Here is a 21,006-nt window from a genome sequence, read left to right on the forward strand (position 1 = left end):
AAAATTGGCAGAGAAGTTTATTGTTCATGCGAAGTCCATTTTCATTATGAGACTGCATTGTTTTGTTTGCTTTGCAAATGTCTATCAGTGTTTCTGCTATAAAATTTGAAATAAAAGTTTTAAATTAAATCCAAATATCTTTAATCATTGTAGTAGAAAACAAGAAAATAGTATGCACACTAACAGGTTTGAATGGTGTTTATAGTAACTAGGGAGAAATAGCCCAGTAATGAGACACTGGAATGTTGGGGGGGGGGTCAATCCATTACCCTGCCTAGGGTCACATTTTACCATGGCCTAGCTCTATTTTCAGGGAGTGTGCCTTAACTCCCTACTACCCATCGACAGTTTTGCATGATCTGCAGTCACTGCGTCTGTGAGATGTATGCTCATATCCACACATGTGTAACCTCTTGACAAAGTGTTATACCCATTTGCAGCAAGGAGCTCTGTAGGCTTTATTGCTGCTATTGCATCACGTCTAGACAGCATCTCTTCCCCCCAGGATGACTGAACAAAATCAGCCTGTCTCTTACTCCTATTATGCACATATTGTCCCTCCAGTACCCATGCTGTTCCTCAGTCATGGTTCACTGGAGCTCCAGTAAGGATTTTATCCCTCTGTACTGCTGTATCCAGACTGACCTTTTAGTCCCTTTTGAAAAGGTGGGCTAAAACATGAGGTTACATACTGGCAAAGCATAAATGGCCCTGTGATCCAAATGACTTGTATTTCCTATGATTAAATGGGTCTACGGTCATGTTTTGAATTGTAATCATTGTACAATTTCTTGCAGCCTTCTGTTAGTATGGAGTATGCTTATGCGAGTATATCTTTTTGTTGTTGTTTTCTGACTCAGAATATGATACTGGAAAAGTTACACTTACCCCTGCTTTTGGTTAACTGGGGCACAATGTTACCCCTGCTTTTGGTTAACTGGGGCACAGTGTTACCAGTTTCCTCCCACTAATCACAAGTACTGTGAATGCTTTACGTCACATGCCTTATGGTCAGTTCAGAAGCACCCCTGTATGTTCGCCTTTAATGCTCAGTTCTACTGTTAGTAAATCACAAATTTTGATGAACATATTCAATGTCTTCACAGTTTCCACTTGACATTGCACATGGTTTCAATGGTCATTAATCCAGCTATGAGAGTCATGCTCTAGTTTTAATCTTCTAGAGCATTTTAATTTTCTTTTTAATTTTCTTGTGTTTCAGATTATTTTATCCTTACAAGTATCGAATCAGAATCACACACCCCAGAAGATACAACCAATGGTAAGGACAATTTCCATCTCTGTCTTGCACAGACTCTCTCACACACACACACACACACACACACACACACACACACACACACACACACACACACACACACACACACACACACACACACATGGACAATAATCTTTTTCTCTGTGATTTGCTGTAAGTATCTCTTAACAAATTGTGATATTTATCAATCAATAACTTGACTAACTCATTCTTTTCCAAGTGTAGTCAAACATAATAGTGGTGTATGATGTTTTCCACTTAAACAGTCACACGTATTAAATTTACTGTATGCACTAAGTCCTTATAACCTCATTCAGTCTTTTGTAAGGCTGATTCTTACATTCTCAATCTATAATGCATGTCAAGAGTATCCCATCTGTAGCCTGGTGCCTTCCTTCTTTGAAGCTTTCACAGTGGTTATTTTTGCTCCCTTCTGAATTTCACTCATAGTCTACTCCATTTTTGTTCATTATTCCATGATGTAATCCAGTTATATGTATAATAAAATAATATCAATTCTCTTATAAAATCATTCTTTGATTTTCCTACATGAGCTGATCCCCACTACTTCTGATTTTGAAGACAACACTAGCCAGAATCCCTCAGCTGTGCCTCGATATATAGATAAATAAATGTATTCTTCATTCTGCTTATCTTCTTGTATCTCCTGATAACTGCCTCTACCAGCTCTCACTCTATCTTCAGCCTCAGGATCAAAACTGGAGACGGTCACTAAAAACAATTGAAGAGCAAAATCTCAGGGTGTTAACTTTGTGTATAAACACTTTAAAGCAATTATTTCTAAAATAACCCCGTTCCTGCATTTCTTTTACAATGTTATGACCATTTTCTTCCTCACCAAATCATACATTGGTTTCCTTTTCTGCATGAAATACATTACACAGGTCCACTTAACTAATGTGTAACTTGGTTATTTTCCTGCACTTCAAGTTAAGTTTGCAATTAGGAGCCTGGAAGGGTTAGTACTGATTTCTACTGGCAGCTGACGGTAATCTAGCCTTACAATGTGCTGTAAATAAACTGGAAACTTTGATTTGCCAGGTGCCATTTTACTGTATTACCAGAGATCTAGGACTATTGAATGAAAGTTCAATAGTCCAAATCCACAATAACCGAACGCACTTTAACGAAAGCACGTTCACTGAAAAAGTGCTTGTGTTAAAGTGCATTTGAAAAAAAAACAAAAAAAAACAATAAATCTTCTTTTATGCAGGGGGGCATGCCCCCCTACACCCCCCAGACCCCCCCTACTTTTATATTCTCACTCTGAGGTCGCACTACAGCAGGGAAAAGGGAATTCTCCCTTAACCGCACCATAGTGCGACCGGCACAACCAGCATACTTAACCGAAAGTGCTGCTTCGGTGAACAGCACTTTCAGTTATGTATGTTCCGTGATTTCTGCTTTGGTAGAAAGTGCCATCGGGGATCTGTAGAGATCCCATTACCGGTTGTTTTGAGCCTCTATAAAGGCATCACATTTGAACAAAGCTCAGCTCCATGCAAGTTGATTTAGAAGTGCCCTGGATAAACAACTAGAAATTGAATGTTTCCTGTACAACTGCTTCTTAAATTTCTTAAATCCATTTGCACTCTGAGCAGCTAGTTTGCACACTGAGAGGTCACTTTGCATTCTGACTCCTTTATGCTTGAAAACAGGCAGTTTTTAGCAGACTCAATAGTATCTTCACTCCAATTGAAACAAAGCAAATCACTTGTGAACTTCTTTTGTACAATATCTCTCTGTAGAATAAACAACTAGGATCCAAAGCCACGGATGTGTACTGACCTGCTAACTCCGCAGCTAGTCTGGTGGACATAGGCATCTTGATGGTATACAGCAATTGCCTCATGTTCACTGGATACCACCTAATCCTCAAACACATGAATAAGGTACACCAGAAATGTAATTACACAGTGTCAATGGAGGCAAGGCTCTCACCTACAAGTACTTAAACTAGCAATAGGTAGAAAGAAGCACACACTCGTCACCCATATCACAAAGATGTATACATGCTGATTTTCTTAAATGTAATCTCCACGAACCACAAAGACCCACCAGATATTGCACACACACACACACACACACACACACACACACACACACACACACACACACACGCACACACACACACACACACACACATGTAAACATCCTCAGCAAACTCATGAGCACTCCATGAAACAACACCTGACAAGACACATATTACCACAACCCATAGTGACATCCTCTAAGGTCATAACTTGTACCACTACAAAACCCAGTATTCTGGTCATAGGAGACTCACTAGTCAGATAGACACAACTCATGGTGAGCTGTCTGTCAGGGGCTAGGATCAGTCACAGCACTTATACACTGAGGTCACTTCAATTTAACTGTGTCCTCATGGGAGTTAACGATATGAAACGTATCTCATGGCACTCTCAGCCTATGTGTCTCGGGATGATATGACCCTAGCACTGAGCAGCATTCTACCTTCATCAATGATGATGCCACAATTTGAACAGAAAATGATTGACTTTAATAATTGGCTTAGCTACTGATGTCATTCACAGAGAGTGCAATATTTGTCAGAATTATAGGACATGGTTGATAAACCAAGTTGCCTTGCCAATGCTGGTCTACACCTAACCCCCAGGCTTTTTAATATTAGCTAAAACATTATCCACTCCCATATCAGCTTTTTTAGGTAATTCCAAACTGACAAACCTTCAGACATAGAAAAAACAATCAAGTGGTCTCTAAAGTGCCAGGAGCCTTAGCAGGAAATGTCACTTGGTTTAAAGCCATGGAGAACATCCCAGTAGTGCAGGGCTACAATACCTTCCAGATATTGATTCCAGGTACTACAGCACGGGCAGAGACTAAGAGTAGAGGTGTCTCAAGATTCATCAAAAACAAGCTCACTTCAGTGCTGGTCAAACATGATGATGCCCTTGAGCATCTCAGTGTCCTAATTACTACAGACAATGTCTCGTACCATATCCTTGCAAGCTACAGATAACCTCCATGGTCCAGGAAACCCATAACGCATACTTGGACATATTGGAGATGCTCATCATTCAGTTCAGTACCATCTTCACAAGTCACTTTAACAACCCCAGTATAAACAGGGTTTCATATATGACCCCTAACATGCAGGCCAGGCCTAAAGAATCCTCAACTTTGTAAACTCAAACACCCTGGATCAGACAGCCTACATTGCCACAAGTGGAGGACACATTCTGGACCTGGACCTAACAAACAGGTGAATGCTGACCCTCCCATGTAATGTTCTTTTGGAAAGATCAGACCATAAAACTGTCTCTTTCAAAATAAAAATAAAACCCATGGCCACAGATAACACCATAGCAGATGGGAACTATTCTAAAGCAAACTTCCTATTAGAGATAACCCAGGAAAACTCCAAGCCCAACCAAATCGTGAGAACAGAGCTGCCATTTGAGTAATTGTTCACAGAAACTCTGTATAATCATGTTAGTAGAAGCACTGAGGCTGCAGTGTTCACCAGAAATTAGTCAGAACAAACTCAAAAAACAAGGCAGCCTAGTGGAATCCTTACATAAATAGGCTGTATAATAATAGGAAGAAAGTCATGGCAAAAGTTAGGAAATGCAATGCCCAACAAGAGAATAAAAAGACACTCCGTCATCAGTCTAAACAAACAACAGAGAAGGCAAATCAAGTCTACCAGTGACACGTCTAAAGTAAGAGTAGCTCTCCTGGCCAACAACAGTCATAAGACTTTCTTTAACTATGTCCACAACCTCAAAGACCATGCTCAACAGTGTGCAGAGATAACTGTGAATGGATCCAACTACACAGAGCTGGAAGATATAGCACATACACTGGCTGACAAACTCAGCTACAGTTATACCCCCTCTCCTCCAGGCCACCCCTTAAGAAATACCATCAAACATAACTCCCAACTACCACTTTGGTGCAGGTCCTAAATACACACAACAAGAACAAGAACACAACATCAGTGGGCCCCAGTAATATTCCAGGATGACTTCTAAATAGTGTGAAACACGACCTATCAGAACCAATGGAGGCAGTTTTCAACCATAGCCTCCAATTAGGCTTCATGTCTCACAAATGGAGAACTGCAGTTGTCATTTTCCTGCACAAGTGTGGGTCATTCACCGACCATAGAAACTATAGACACATAGGTCTGACTAGTCTCATATGCAGAGCCATGCAAACAATCACCATGGAAAAGATAAATAATGACACAAGAAACCTTCAGACATGGGACCCAACCTGGTTTGGTTTCATCAAGGAAAGGTCATGCGTACTCAACCCAGTGGATTTCTTTCAGAAGATCACCAAGGTAATGGATGAGGGCAAAATAGTGCACACTGCTTACCTTGATCTGGCCAATGCATTTGACAGAATAGTCCACTCAGGCATTATAAACAAACACAGACTTAAGCATTAACCCCTTTGTTGCACTTGTTGAATCCCTGTGTTCTGTGTTGGGTCATATCCTTTTTGGTATTTACTCCTCAGTATACAAGGCCAATATTCGTGGCCTTTGACTAACCAGGTTGACTGGAGACTGTAAATTAATAGCAGTCATAGAATCCCCCCAAGACACTAATATCCTCCAGGAAGGATTAAAACATGCAAACAACTGGTGAATCATGGTTTAAAACTCAATGCTAAGAAATGCAAAGTAATATTGTTTGGAATGTTGGCCACTCCAGGAAACCAGCTCATTGCAAACACACCTCTAAGGGTAGACACAGTAGTCAGGGATTTGAGCATGCAAGTAGAAAGTATCATATGTTCATAGGTTCATAGGTGTCTACTAGGCTAATGGCCCTGGAGCCTATATAAGCCTAGTCTAAGAAGATACCCTAGCATTATGCCGCCCAAAGTTAGTTCCCAGTGCCCCTGTCAAGCAAGGTCACTGAAATGATCCCCAGGGTGAACATCCTATTGTCCATCCACTCGTCAAGATTTCTCTTAATAAGGGCCCATGAAGTGCTCTGCTTGATGTGAATGTGAAGTTTGTTCCACAGTATGGGAAGTCTTGGTTTAGGAACCTGTCCCTCCAGCATGTTATGTTTATTGTGGTAATGAGGTTTAGGTCCCTGGAGCATGTGGCACGGAGGGATTGGGATTTCTTTAGGTGTGGCATATTTAGCAGCTCTGGGTCAGACATGCCTTTGTAGGTCAAGCAGCGGTTGCCTCTAAGTAGGCGATAATAGACAGAGTATAGCTGGAGTTTTTTGAGTCTGTCCATATAGGGCATGTGTCTAAGGCCTAAGATCCTCATAGTGAGGTACTTTTTTGGCTTTTCCAGTTGTCGTAGAGGGATGTGTAGAGAGGGATTATGACCTCTTTCTTCCTGGATGAGAAACCTTTTGTAATGAGATGTGCCACATAGAAGGACTTTCTGACTACAGTGGCAATGTGGTTATCAAAGGAGAGGTTGCTGTCAACCTGTGTCCCCAGGACTCTTATCACACCTTCGGTGTTTAGTGATCTCCAGCCTATGTGGCAGTTCATGGGCATCGAATTTTTCCTAAAGGGAATGAAATGCACTTTTTGGCATTGAGCTTATGGCCATGGTTCTGGCACCAGTCATTGGTATCAGTGAGGCCTTTTAGTAGAATGTCTACATCAGTTGGAGAATCAATAATGGCTCCCAGTTTGCAATCATCTGTGAACTTGTCAGCCAGAGTCCCATTGTGTTGGCTTGAACTTCAGAGAAGTAGATGCCAAACAGGAGAGGACCTAAGACTGATCCCTGTGGGACACCACTTGTGACTGGTAGGTAGTCAGATTTGGAGTCCACTACTTTCACAGTATGGATTCTAAAAGTGAGCCAGTTGGCAACCCATCTTATGATATAGGGGTTTATGCCTAGTTTAGTGAGTCTATCTATGATTCCTGAGTGAGGGATGGTGTTGAAGGCCTTGGCACGATCTAGGCAGACTGTGTGAACTACCTTGCCCTCATCCACAGCTCTGGTGACTTACTCAAAGAAGTCTATCAGTTGAGCAGGCATGATCTACTTTTCACAAAGCCAAACTGTGTGGGGTCCAGAGATTCCCCATGTCCTTATTTATAAGGTCCACAATGATTTGCTCCATAGCCTTACATATCAGACTCGTCAGACTAATGGGGCGGTAGTTCCCGGGGTCTGTAGTCACTACCCCTTTGTGGAGTGGAATGACCATAGCAGTCTGACATTCAGTAGGAACAAAGCCAAAATGAGGTTGTGATTGAGCAGGGTACTCAGCTGTGGTACCAGTTTACTTTGTAATTCATGTAGAACACAGCCAGGGATATTATCAGGTCCCATGGAAGCTGTATTCTTGGCTTTGGACAGTGCATTTTTTACCTGTGTAGCTGTGATAATAGGGGCTTGACATTCCTCAGGTATTGTGATAGGCCCTTTAGGGGGTGAAAGGGGGGTAAAGTTTGCATTAAACCTGTCAGCCAATATGTTGGCAATATCAGTAGGTTCTGTATATGTATAGCCATTGTGCTGTAACTCAGAGCAGATCTGAGTATTACCATGTAGATTCTTGACATAACTATAGAATGCCTTGTCGTTGTCTTTAGAATCTGCAGAAATTTTGCTTTCATAGCTAGCTTTAGAGGATTTGCTGATGGATCTCAGTTTTTTGCTGAGGCTAACAAGGGAGTTTTTCCAGTCTTGGGAATTCACCCTTTTCCACAACAGTTTTTTCCTTCTGTTGTAGAGTTTGTTTATAGTGGGTGACCACCAGACTGACTTCCTTTTTTTGGAGGAGAACGTCTTGGTTCTGTTTAGTATGGCCCATTTCATTCACTTATGTATGTGCTCATACAGTGCATCGGTGTATGATTCAGCAGGCATGCACCTATTTTCCATTTGCATGGCTGTCGTAAAGTTAGCCATCTCTGTTTTTAGAAGCCCAAAATTGGCTTTGGAGAAGTTTTCTACAGTGTTTTTTTTTTTGGGGGGGGGGGGTGGGACGTGGATATCCATGGTAATTAGCTTGTGGTCAGATCTGACCAGGGAGGAGGTGATTACTGGTGTAGAGCAACGGTTGCCCATGTTAGTAATGACCAGATCAAGGATGTTTCTACCCCTGGTGGGAGTAAGAATGAGTTGGCCCAAGGCGTTGGAATTAATGAATTCCAGAAAACATTGAGCAAGTGTGTGTTGGTAGATGAGTAATTTTCCAGGTTAATGGAGAGGTAGTTAAAGTCTCCCAGTATAAGGGTATTGGGTTATACCCTAATATTTTCCAGTGTGTTTAGGAATATGGAGTGGGAGTATTGGGATATGTTGAGGGAGCTATAGCAGGCTCCAACTTGGACTGCAGTTTTACACAGTGTTAGTTGTACCTGAAGTATCTCTGATGCTTTATGTTGGGCTAGTAGTCTGGAGTTGTGCATATCCTTTATGAATATGGAGACACCACCACCTTTAGTGCTTCAGTCCAGGTTTAGGGGCCGAAAGGTGTGGTATGAATTGTAGCCTGGTAGTGGTGGGGTGCTCTACAGAGCCTTGAAACAGGTCTCGGTCACTGCAATTTTGTCGATGTTCTCCATTTTAAGGAGTGCTTCGAGTGAGTGCATTTTGAGATTTAGACTTCTTACATTGAGTAGCATAGCTCTCAGATTTTGTTTACTTGTAGCTGTTATGGTGGTAATTTTGTCTTCGGGACATTGCCTAAAAAAGGCACTATAGGAGTGGCAAGAGCCTTGGCCAGTATCCGGAATTCCTGGGGTGACAGGTGCAGACCATCTCTCGTGAAGCATCAAGGTCTGTCGATCATGTCATTCCAGGCAGACAGATACTGGATCCCTTTAGAATGACACTAGAAATTTAGCCAATTGTTGAAGTCAATCATTTTCTGCTTGTACTGTGGTATCATTCTCGGTGACAGTAGGATGCTACTCAGAGCTAGGATCATACCTGCCTGGGCTACAAGATCCAAGAGCTCCTCTGTGTCTCTTTTCATGTAGTCCAGGGAGGTATGTCTCAGGTCATTCACACCAACATGGACAATGGCAGAGTCATATTTGTACCTGTTGTGAAGTGACTTAAGTGCGTGTGTTATCTGGTGGATCCTGGTACCCATCAGGGAGATGACCGTAACTTTCTCCTTATTCAACCTAGTGAGTGGAACATGTGCCTTACTATTGAGTCACCAATGACTAGTGCAATGGGTAAGTTGTTTTGCCTTATGGGTTTTGTTGAGTGGCACACTGTTTATGTGAGCTATGCATCTCATGGTTTGTGCTGGGATGTGGTGGTTGTTTCCGTTTCTGCCTCAGAGGTCTCTGTTGTTTGGGCAGATTTTTATTGAGAGCCTCTGCAAAAGTAGGTGTGTGTTTTGTGAGGGTTGTGGTGGTGTAAGTTCTGGAGGGCTATGTGTTGAATGTGGTGTGGTGTAGGTGTTAACCTTCTCCTCTTGACTGGCTAATCCAGTCTTGACTGGAGAGTGCTTGGCTTCCAGTTTGCATCTCTCACAATTCATAGTGTTGGGAGGTAAGAGGTGTGGGTTGTCTGTGTACATGAGGCAGTTGCTACATTGCCTCAGGATGCCCAAGTTCATCAGGTTGACAGGAGGAAGCACAGGGAACTGACCTTTAGACATGCCTGGATATGAGCTCAATATATTAAGCACTGAAGCCTTTTACAGGAAAAATGTCACTCAAAGTGTGTGAGTCTGTACAGAGCATTGCCAAACACTCGAGGGGAAACCAATATGTAAACCATGAAAATTTAAGGATGAAGTATTTAGGCACATATTCTAAAGTTAGGAAGAAGTCAAGCAGTACTTACTGAAAATAAAGAATTAGTTTGCTCAGAATGATGAAAAGAGGGGAGTCACATGAATGGCTACTGCCTGGCTACTACTAACTCTGCTGGGATACAATACTCCTTTGCTTCTTCTCTCACCAGAAGCAAAATGTTAGCATCAATCCCAAGAAGAGAAGCAGGCCACAGCCTGTTTGGTGATCCACAGTCTTGTTGTAGATCTTGCAAGGGTCTGCAGGCCTGTTGCCTTTTTCTGGCTGATGCCTCGAATAGCAGCCAGACCAGTCAGGTGTGTTAAGTACAGACACTCACTCTCCAACCAGAAAGAGTCAGGAATCAATGCACTCTGCTCCTATTCTTGCCAGAATTAGAATATAAGCACATATTCTAAGCTGTCACCTATAAAGCAGTTATCCTAGCTTTTGTCCAAATTTTCTAAGATAGTAAGGAAATCATTCATTGTTTCTAATCTTACAAACAAGGGAATGGATTCCAGGTCCAAGGAAGTCATTGTTCCACTTAATTTAGCCCACGTCAGACCATTCACTGAGTATAACATCCACTTTGGTATGTACCCGACCAGGCACATGCAACAACTGGAATGTCCACAGAGGTATCTCAGTAAAAGAATACAGATTGTAAATAACATGTCCTGTGAGGATCACCTCAAAGCCCTATCCCTATAGTCTGTCTCCTACAGATTGTTGAGCAGGTGATCTATGTGTGGCATACAAGGCATCCTTCTTTCTAGCTCTGCTGGGCCTTTTTAAATATCTGCAAAACAAATGGCATCAGAACTACCACTTCCAGGAATGTAATCCTTGCCTGAGACATGACATGTTAGAGAGACAGGTATGTATCCCAGAGAATACCCCTTCTCTGTAACCCATCCAGGTGAAGCGCAGCTCATTCCTAACCATTTCCAAGCGTATACCGGACCAGTTAATGTAAAATTCATTCCAGGTATAGCACTTATGTCTCTCATAGACAGTGGCAGCCTGTAAATGTTTGACCAACCATGCTTTACATATAACCATTATACCTCTTGATCATACTGAATTATTCAGTATTTACCAGTTTTGAGTGCAAAATAATGGGGTGCCACAAATTCCTGAGTGGCCCCTTCATTTCACGATTTTTTTTTTATTTACAAGTTGAAATTTTGGCTGATATCATCCCACAGCGCATTCTGCAATGTCATCGACATGCAGGGGCATGCCTGATGACATTGCTTTGTGAGGCCAGCCTGTCAGAGACTCAGACTGTGTTTACATTTATCACCTGGAGATTTGAAATAGAAGCACGGCAGCACTGCAGTGAGTGGAGCAGCTGTTTACAATTTAAGTTAAGTTCCTTTACAACTGCCAAGTGCCAACTTCTGAATCTGACTTCAGGATGAAAAAATGTATTTTCTTCAGTGGCTCAACCTCCAGCTCCAGGTAAGTAAAAAAAAAAACACAAAAAACACGTGTATGCTGTCTGTATGCCTTAATACCTAATGTTAAGTTGTCAATCTCGCCTTCATTCTTGCTTGATGGGTTCGGAGCCGATCCCTCGGCTCCGACTCGGCACTTGCTAAGCTCGAGAGTCACTTTTACCAGCTCGAGGCAGCCCCATATCCCATGATGCAAGGCGGTAAGTACCCAGATCTCGTTTGCCGCTTCGCTTAGGAGGTCTTCTTTTTACCAGCTCCTGGTAAGTTGTTCACTTTTGTGAGATTTAAGCCCCTTTTAGTAAAAAAAACTTTTATTGATAGTTTTAAGTTTATTTTGTACCTTTTCTGACAGAAATTCCCTGTCTCCTTTAATTTTTTGTTAGTCAATCTTTTCCCTATCCCATCCCCCCCCTGTTAGGGTGTGTGTGTTGGTTTTATAGAATACCTTTTGGTATTTTATTTAAGTTAATTTTGACTGGTGTGTGTGTGTGTGTGTGTGTTTTTTCAGCACCATGTCAAAGGAGAGGGTCTCAGGTTTTAAGAAGTGTGACTCGTGCTGTCAGAAGATGTCTCTGACAGACGGTCACACTTCTTGCCTGTATTGTCTGGGCCCTCTTCACCTGCAGGACTCCTGTGCTATTTGTCACTCCTTCAGCCAGAGAGTCCTGCAGGAGAGACGGAATAAACTGATTCTTAGGGGCCTTCTTAAGCCGGAGGGCTCTCCGGCTAAGTCGGCTCCACCAAAATCAGCAAAACTTTCCAAGGCCCAGGCTTCTGTTTCTAAGCCTGCGGCCTCGGCTCCGACTCGTACTGAGTCGACATCGGCTCCGGCTGGAGCCGATTCTGGCTTGAAGCTTTGCACCGATGGCTATCGGTGCGAATCTGTATTGACCACTTCGATGTCGGCTCCGATCGGTTCCGACACCCATGTGGCACAGGCATCGGTGTCGGCTCCGATCGGCTCCGACACCGTTACTTTGGTGGCTGTATCGGCTCCGGCTGGAGCCGATACATCGAGCTTCCTGTCGGCTCCGAAGTCGGCTCCGACAGGATCTATAGTATCGGCTCCGATGGCTCATTCCAGGAAGAGGTCGAGGTCTCCTTCCTTGGAGCCGATACTTCGGCTCGGCTTCACCTCTTCTATCGGAACGGAGCCATCGGAGCCGATCTTCAAGGTCATCCAGGTTGTCAGATCATGACCTAGAGAGAGTGGTCAGTAGATTACTCAAGTCACAGGTACTGGCCCAAATGTTACACAGTCCGTCTCAACAGACGACTGTTGGTCCACACCCCGTTACAGTTCCTCCTTCAACTCTACCCCAGAGCTTGGAGTTGGAGTCTTCGGGAATGGTTACTGCCACGGCCGGAGGACGGATACCCCCTTCTGTTCTTTCAGCCTCTACTCTTATCTCCTCTTCGAGACTTTCCTTAGAGGGATTCGGTTGTCGGGCTTCCATGGTCTCCTCCGAGGGGGTGAGTGGCATCGGACCCTTGTCCGAACCCACTCTTCCCCTTGGAGCCTCGGCCTTGGTGAGCTCGGCTCCGACATCTGCCTCGGAGACTTCCCTTTCGGTGGTCCCTGGAGTTCCTAGCTCTTGGGCGGGTTCTCTCGGACCTGCCTGGGAGGGGAGCATTCGAGGTGATGAAGAGTGTACTGGCCACTGGTATCAGTCAGCAGTCTGTTCCCGTAGCTCCTCCCTCCATAGTACCTGTTGACATCTCTGCCACTTCTCTTGCTACAGGACCCAGAGATCCTCCGCCTCAGGTTTCCCCATTGGGAATTTCCCCTCTTCCGAGGATTCTCCTGATGTTTGGAGATCCTCCTAGGAAGAGGACTTGTAAGAGGAAGCATGTAGACTCCCGAGTCTGTCACTTCGATACTGACTTTGATGAGTCAGAGGGATCCCCTAGATCCCCCTCTGAGGATGTCTCCTTCTCAGACATCCTAGAACTTCTGAAACAGAGGGAAACTGGCCCACCAACAATCCCTCTGAGGATGAGTCAGTATACCTAGAGGCGTTTGGATCTCGGCCCTCCACCTCCTGGGTGTCTCCGCCTTTGACCCCCTTATGCAGGTTATTGCACGAAAGGCGGCAGCTCCTGACTCTGTAGAGCCAGTCCCTAGGAGGCCTTCAAAATTTATCACTGCCCCGAGTGACAAACAATTCCTTACCAAGGGTGTCCCGCTGATGCCATGGTGGTGGCTGCGCCACCAAAAGGAACTTGCAGATCCTTCCGTGCCAGTCCATCCTCCTAATAAGGACTCTAGGACCATGGATAGGTGCCGTATGGCGGATGTTTTCCTCAGCGACCTTTGCTATGCGTTCGCTGAATTATCTATGTCACTTCACCAGACTCCAGAGAGATATCCTGAAGGAGCTGGGAGAAGTAGTTCAGGATCCTACAGCTGCAGGGGCTCAAGAAAAAATTGCTTCGCAGCTAGGAACCCTCAATTCCATTGCTAACTCCTCCATGCGGCTAATATCTTATGCTGTGGATGGAGCGAGTAGAGCCACAGGCACAGGTGTGGCTCTTAGACGCCAAGCCTGGATGCGGCTATGTGATTTTGCGGATCCCTTTAAGGCGTCCTTCACAAATTCTCCCTTTGATGGGTCAGCTTTGTTTGGCCCTCAGGTGAAGGAAACCTTGACCAGGTGCGAGCAGGACGGCAAGACTCTTTCTGCTGTTGGAGTCCGTTTTTCCACCCCTTCTAGGCCTTATCCCAAAGGACAGAAGGGTGGGAAGATGTGGTTCCGTAAATCCCAAGGAGTCACACCGGATTCACGTGGTCAGTTTACCCCTAGAGGCAGAGGGCTAACAACAACAGGCGCGCTCTAGAGGCAGAGGGGGTCTGAAGAACCAGGGAAACAGGGAGCCTCTCTCTGACAAGCCCTTTCAGCATCCCTGAGGTGTTGCCCGGCTGTCCCTCCTTGGAGGCAGTCGGGGGAAGATTATCACTGTACCCAGAAGCCTGGCATTCCCTCACTCAAGACAGATGGGTACAGTCGATCATATCCAAGGGTTACATAATTCCTTTCGAGGAAAGTCCCTTCCCCTCAAGTTCCCTTCCAGATGTACCACCCGGTCTAAGGGATATTGCAGAGTCAGAAATCGCAAAACTACTGCAAAAAAGAGCCATTCAGCCAGTTACAATAGACCATTCAGAGCCCGGAATCTACTCAAGGTTCTTTTGGTCCCCAAAAAGACGGGAGACTGGAGACCAATATTGGATCTCAGCAGACTCAACAAGTCTGTCAGGAAGACAAGATTCCGAATGGTCACTCTTCAGTCAATTCTGCCCTTCTTACAGAAGGACAACTGGATGTGCTCAATAGATCTTCAGGATGCGTACTATCACATCAAAATTCACAGACGCTCCAGGAGATTTCTCCGCTTTCGGCTGGGGTCCAGTCACTTCCAGTTCAGAGCCCTGCCCTTTGGTCTCACTACAGCCCCCAGAGTGTTCACCAAATGCATGGCAGTGGTCACGGCTCACCTGAGACGTCAAGGATTCCAGGTGTTTCCGTATCTCGACGACTGGCTCCTGTCAGCCACCACCAGGCATCACCTTATACAAGCCAGGGATTACACAATAGACCTTTGTTCTCATTTAGGCATCTCAATCAACTTCAACAAGTCATCCTTATCGCCCTGCCAGTCTATTACCTTCATAGGCGCAAACTTAAACACTGTTCGGATGTCAGCTACCCTTACAGAACAAAGAGTTTCAGACATTCAGACTCATGTCAGGATCATTCTGGCCAGCAAGAAAATACAGGCCAGAATGGTTCTAAAGGTATTAGGTCTCATGGCTGCGGCCATTACTCTTCTTCCCTGGCTCGATTCTACATGCCTTCTTCAGTGGATGCTGTTCACACAGTGGTCATACCAGCAACTTCCAATGCGTCACCAGATTCTGGTGACACAGACATGCAAAGAGCATCTTGCTTGGTGGATCACATCGTCTCAGGTTCACCAAGGCAGGTGCTTTGTACCTCCGTCCCCGATAGCCACTGTCACCACGGATGCCTCCCTGATCGGGTGGGGGTCATTATCAGGGCAGGATGGTTCATGGGGACGTGGCAACCGTTCGAGTACCATCTGCACATAAATGTCCTGGAGATGAGAGCAGTGCTTTTAACGTTGCAAGCCCTCAACGACTTTCTTCCCGTAGGGACAATTGCAGTCCAAACAGACAACATGTCTGTAGTTTGGTATATCAACAAACAGGGCGGAACCAAGTCCTACCCCTTGTGTCGAAGCGCTCAGACTTTGGCAATGGGCGATCTCCTCTCATCGGTTTCTGGTAGCAACGCATATCCCTGGGAAAACCAACATTATAGCGGACAGATTGAGCAGAGCTATCCTCATGCCTCACGAGTGGTCTCTCAAACAATCTATAGCGGAAGAGATTTTTCTGGAATGGGGTCGTCCATGTTGCGATCTTTTGCTACTCCCCAAAACAGCAAATGTCCAGACTTCTTCAGCCTCTTCCCTCTATCAGGCCATCCCCCCAGAGACGCTCTGACCCAGGATTGGCCCCAGGGACTTCTTTATGCCTTCCCTCCATTTCCTCTGATCCCTCAGGTGATCCAGAAAGCTACCGCTTTGAGAGCCAAATTGATTCTCATTGCCCCTTACTGGCCTCGACAAGTTTGGTTCCCGTTCCTCCATCATCACCTTTTGGTGCAGCCGTGGCATCTGGACCCAGTGCCAGATCTTCTGATTCACCAATCCGGTCAGCTGCACCGGTCAATCCCTTCTCTCAACCTCACAGCATGGTTGCTCCACTTCCTTCCTTAGCCAGGCTTCCTTTGATCTCTAACCCAGTTAGAGACATCATAGTAGCTTCACTAAAATCCTCTACCAGGAGGATTTACACAAGCAAATGGAAACGTTTCTCTTATTGGGCTAAGGCCCAAAATATTGATCCTTTTACTGCCCCTGTTCAGGCAGTTCTGGACTTCTTAGCAGAGATTTTTCATGCAGGCTCCTCTTCTTCCACAGTCAGAGTTCAATTGGCTGCTATTTCCAATTTTCATGTCGGGATAGCAGATCATAATATTATGTCCCATAGGCTCTGCAGGGCATTCTTGAAAGGAATTTTCCTACTAAAACCTCCAATCAGGAATCCTCCTCCTCAGTGGGATCTAAATTTAGTGCTGACATCCTTGATTCTTCCCTTCGAGCCAGCTGTTTCTTGTTCCCTGAAATATCTTTCTTGGAAAACGTTATTTCTAGTGGCTATTACATCTGCCAGGAGGGTGTCTGAACTTCATGCTCTTTCAGTTCGACCCCCCTATTTGGTTTTCACAAAGACAGAGTATCTTTGAGAACTAACCCAACCTTTTTACCTAAGGTCGCTTCAAAGAACAATTTGAATCAATCCATTGATCTCCGGTATTTTTCCTAACTATTCAGATAGAGCTGAACAAAAGCTACATTATCTTGATGTCCATCGTCAACTTAGATATTATTTGGACAGAACAAAAAATTTAGAAAATCTGATCAACTTTTTGTTTCCTATGCGGATAATAAAAAGGCCTTCCTGTTTCTAAAGTGACTTTGTCCAGATGGCTTTCTTCGGTCATCTCTGAAATTTATACTCAGGGGAAAACAGCTGTGCTCAAAACCTAAAGCACATTCAACTAGGAGCTTAGCTACTTCTACAGCTTTTCAAGCTAGACTTCCTTTGGACACTATTTGTGCAGCGCCACTTGGGCTACTCCTCACACTTTTGTTTCCCATTACAAATTGGACTTGGCCTCCAGGGACAGAGCCAGTTTTGGCTCTACTGTCCTCAAGAGTTTGTTCCATTGAGCCACCCAGGATAGAGGTGCTAGGGACGCGGTCCCATCAAGCAAGAATGAAGGCGAGATTGACAACTTAACATTAAGAAGTTATGTACCTACCATAACGTTCCATGTTAGTTGTCTTCTCTCGCCTTCTTTCTTGCGACCCTCCCTCCTTCCCCCTGGCCTGGATAGACCTTGTATAAGAAACTATTATGCTAAAGACCATTCAGACCTGGTCCTTTTTCCATCTGTAAGTTTCTTCTGCCTTTGGGAAGTATTTTATGCTTGGTGCTATTGCCCTTTGTTAACAAACGAGATCTGGGTACTTACCGCCTTGCATCATGGGATATGGGGCTGCCTCGAGCTGGTAAAAGTGACTCTCGAGCTTAGCAAGTGCCGAGTCGGAGCCGAGGGATCGGCTCCGAACCCATCAAGCAAGAAAGAAGGCGAGAGAAGACAACTAACATGGAACGTTATGGTAGGTACATAACTTCTTATTATTGCCTATGTGGCTATGCATAGAAACTGTGACTGTCTGCAGGAAATGCACATACTGACTTCCTTTCCTTGTTCTTCCATTCACAAAGAATCATAAAAGTCAGCTCAGCTATATACAGCTTAAGTGCTTAGCAGATTCCTCGGCACTGTACTGGGAGTTGTAGACGTAACTGATGTACAGTCATTGTACACTCTCTGCCTGGGTATAATAATAGATTATAAAAAGTGTAGATTCTGCAAGTATTAAAAAAAAGTGGGTTTGGTTTTAAGCCATTTGACGCTATATAGTCATGTGTGTTTACTTTAATACAGACAAGGCATGCTAACAGGATAAAAGTCCAGATTTCTTGTGCTTGGAGGCTGAGAGGTATGCCCAGTTAACAAATGCAGCTGAAAACCATTCTTCTTTCTATGCCATCTATGAAATCGGTGAATCTTTCTTATGAACATGTTCAAGAATTTCAAAAAGAAAAAAAGTGAAGCATATAAAACATATAAAACGTTAGCTTAGCAACAACTGCATCTGATGAGTATCATCATAACTAACATCACGGCACACAAGTCCACTCCCTCTATAACTAGCATGTTTTCCCACCTGAGATACAGCACATCATTCAGAGGATGCACTCCTTGGATGTTTACTCCTAAGGCTGATACTGACATTTTAGGATTTTACCAATTTGGCTGGGAAAAATGAGGAAATAGTGTCTTAAAATACATATACTACTAGAGTGTAGAGAATATTAATTACATGTGCATTTGATTAACTATATATTTTTATGAAAACACTAAAAATACTAGAGAGTGTATGTTAATAAAGCGACTTCAAGAAACAAGATAGCTAAAAGGACTCCGAAATGTGCGTAAATGTGTAGTACATAGTGTTGTGTTATGGAGTAACGAGTATCTGCTTTCCCCACTTGCCTGTGACTTCCTGGATGTAGCGGGGCAGAAGGTGGCGAGATGTTTAGTAGATGCTGGCATTACACTGAGATCTAGGTCACAACAGAAGCAATAAGGGAATATTGTACAAAGCTTAGGGTTTGTGTGCATTATAGCTGCATCAGAAATTAACCAGAGACCGGAATTTGGAGTTGGAGCTAAGGAGAAAGTGACTCTACTCTGCTTTGCATATTAAGGGATATTAAGGCAGAGGGATCGGATAAACTTACTGAAGGCATTAGACTCATAATGTTAAGAGCAAAGCCGACTTAAGGGTCATAATACTTCCTTGTGTTCTATTTATACTGTGGTATTTTCTGTTAATGTTGATTATTATATGAACCTGTATTCTTAGTTTCAGGCACTTCTTCTTTTGGCTTTTTCCTGGTTAGGGGTCGCCATAGCAGATCACCTGTCTACTCATGATTGGCAGTGGAGTTTTTCAGTGTCGAGTTGCCAGCCCGGTGCCCAACCTTCCACAGAAGGCACACACACACACACACGTACTCACACCTAGGGCCAATTTAGAGTGTCCAATCCACCTACAGAATGTCTTTGGGATGTGGGAGGAAACCAGAGTTCCTGGAGGAAATCCACGTGACCACAGGGAGGGCATGTAGTCTCCACACAGAAGACACCCCAGCCTAGAATCGAACCGGAGAACCTCTTGCTGTGAGGCGGCAATGTTAACCGCTGCACCACCATGGCCGCCGTTCTTAGTTTCAGGCACTGCTCAGGAATATTGTTGCATGATAATAGTAATTGTCAGTTCTGGTGAAATCTGTCAGTATCAGGAATGTCTTCTTTCATAACATTGCAGTATGAGCTTTTGCTGGGAACTCCATCATCGGGATTCCTTTTCCTGTCTTTCTTTACACTAACATTGTCTTGTTTGTTTATATAGCATCATACCAGTACCTTTTCTTGAAGTTGTGCCGTACTGTTTGAGTAGCTTTTGGGGATAGATTGGTAGAGTAGTGCTGTCTAGATTACCTTCTGCCATGACAGCACTTTCAGGAATTGTGCTGCATCCTCGGAGTTGCTGTGTTGCTCTGCACTTTTCCTTGGTTTGTGCTATGCTGCATAAACACATTCTTTGAACTGGCTTATCCTGGACATCATTATATTTACATTGTATATAAAGGAAAGGTATCTAACAAGATACCAAGATATTGTAAAATTGAGATGTGTTCTAACAAATTAATTTGGATTTCTGTGTATTTTATCCTATATGTGTGCCTCGTTACACTTTTTTTTGTATTTACTGTAAGATGGGTTGAACATGTCTTTTTGTTACTAATTCCTGTATTGTTGTTTTTAAGTTGTGAGAGTTTGTGTAGTAATACAGTTATTGATACATAATGCTGCTGATAGGTGTTTTCAGTATGGGAATAATTTGTTGAACATTGTGTAGGGAAAACAGCATAGATTGGGTCCCACGCATAAGACGGCACCACTCAAAACTGAATTAAAAAATGTCAGATATACAAAATCAGAGTAAAAAAAGATCAGATGTCAAGTTACATTTTGTATTTGATATTTTCTCTGTTCTTCAATTTGCATTTGAATGTCGGTATCCCACAATTCCATTGCAGTGGGTGGGGTTACATAATTATGTATGAAAATGTTAAGGCCATCACCATAGAAACTTTTGGCCAGTAGTAGTACTACTCACGGTGGACCTTTGTCCAGATTTTTGATGTTTCCAAGCTGAGAGGTATGATAACCATTAAAGAAGACCCCTTAACTAACCTCTAGGTCAAACAAAACTTATTAGATACATTTGGGATACTTGCCTAGGCTTGTAAGTGCCTTTGTTATCATTACCATAGTATATACCTAGGAACCTTTAACCCTCCATGAAATATTTTCTATTTTTCCCTTGAATATTGACATGTTTAACAAATGCCATGCCTTTATTATATTTATGTTTGCCAAAAGGACAAGAATATATGTAAGCAGAATAATAGATATTACAATTTAATTTACTAGTCTGAAACATTAGTGGGTTAGTGAACTGGAAAAAACAGGAGAGAATATTTTCAGACACTAGTAATTTCATCAATTTAATTTCTCTAAGCATTTAGGGTTTCTGACACAATGACAGTAATGGATTCCATTCCTTAGTCAGGGTACAATTAAAGTTCATGAAATGAGTATTGCTTCAGTCTTTGATGTCAGCCAAAAATGGTCTTCACAGCACCTGCAATGCACTTAGAACATAATCCTACAATTCATACAGAGTTACATGCATGTAGCATAT

The 21,006-nt window shown here is 43.5% G+C and overlaps 1 protein-coding gene across 1 annotated transcript in view; it reads left to right on the plus strand.

Annotated features, from left to right (window-relative positions):
- Positions 1 to 21,006, plus strand: part of LOC122815847 (deleted in malignant brain tumors 1 protein-like) — a 254,412-nt gene that overhangs the window by 55,608 nt on the left and 177,798 nt on the right. Inside the window, exon 4 of the mRNA XM_044088663.1 lies at positions 1,223 to 1,282. Coding sequence (XP_043944598.1) covers positions 1,223 to 1,282 — 60 coding nt within the window. The remainder of the gene's footprint in view (positions 1 to 1,222; positions 1,283 to 21,006) is intronic.

This window comes from Protopterus annectens, chromosome 1.part1, assembly GCF_019279795.1.
Source record: "Protopterus annectens isolate FY-2018-M chromosome 1.part1, PAN1.0, whole genome shotgun sequence".
NCBI classification, from domain to species: domain Eukaryota; kingdom Metazoa; phylum Chordata; order Ceratodontiformes; family Protopteridae; genus Protopterus; species Protopterus annectens.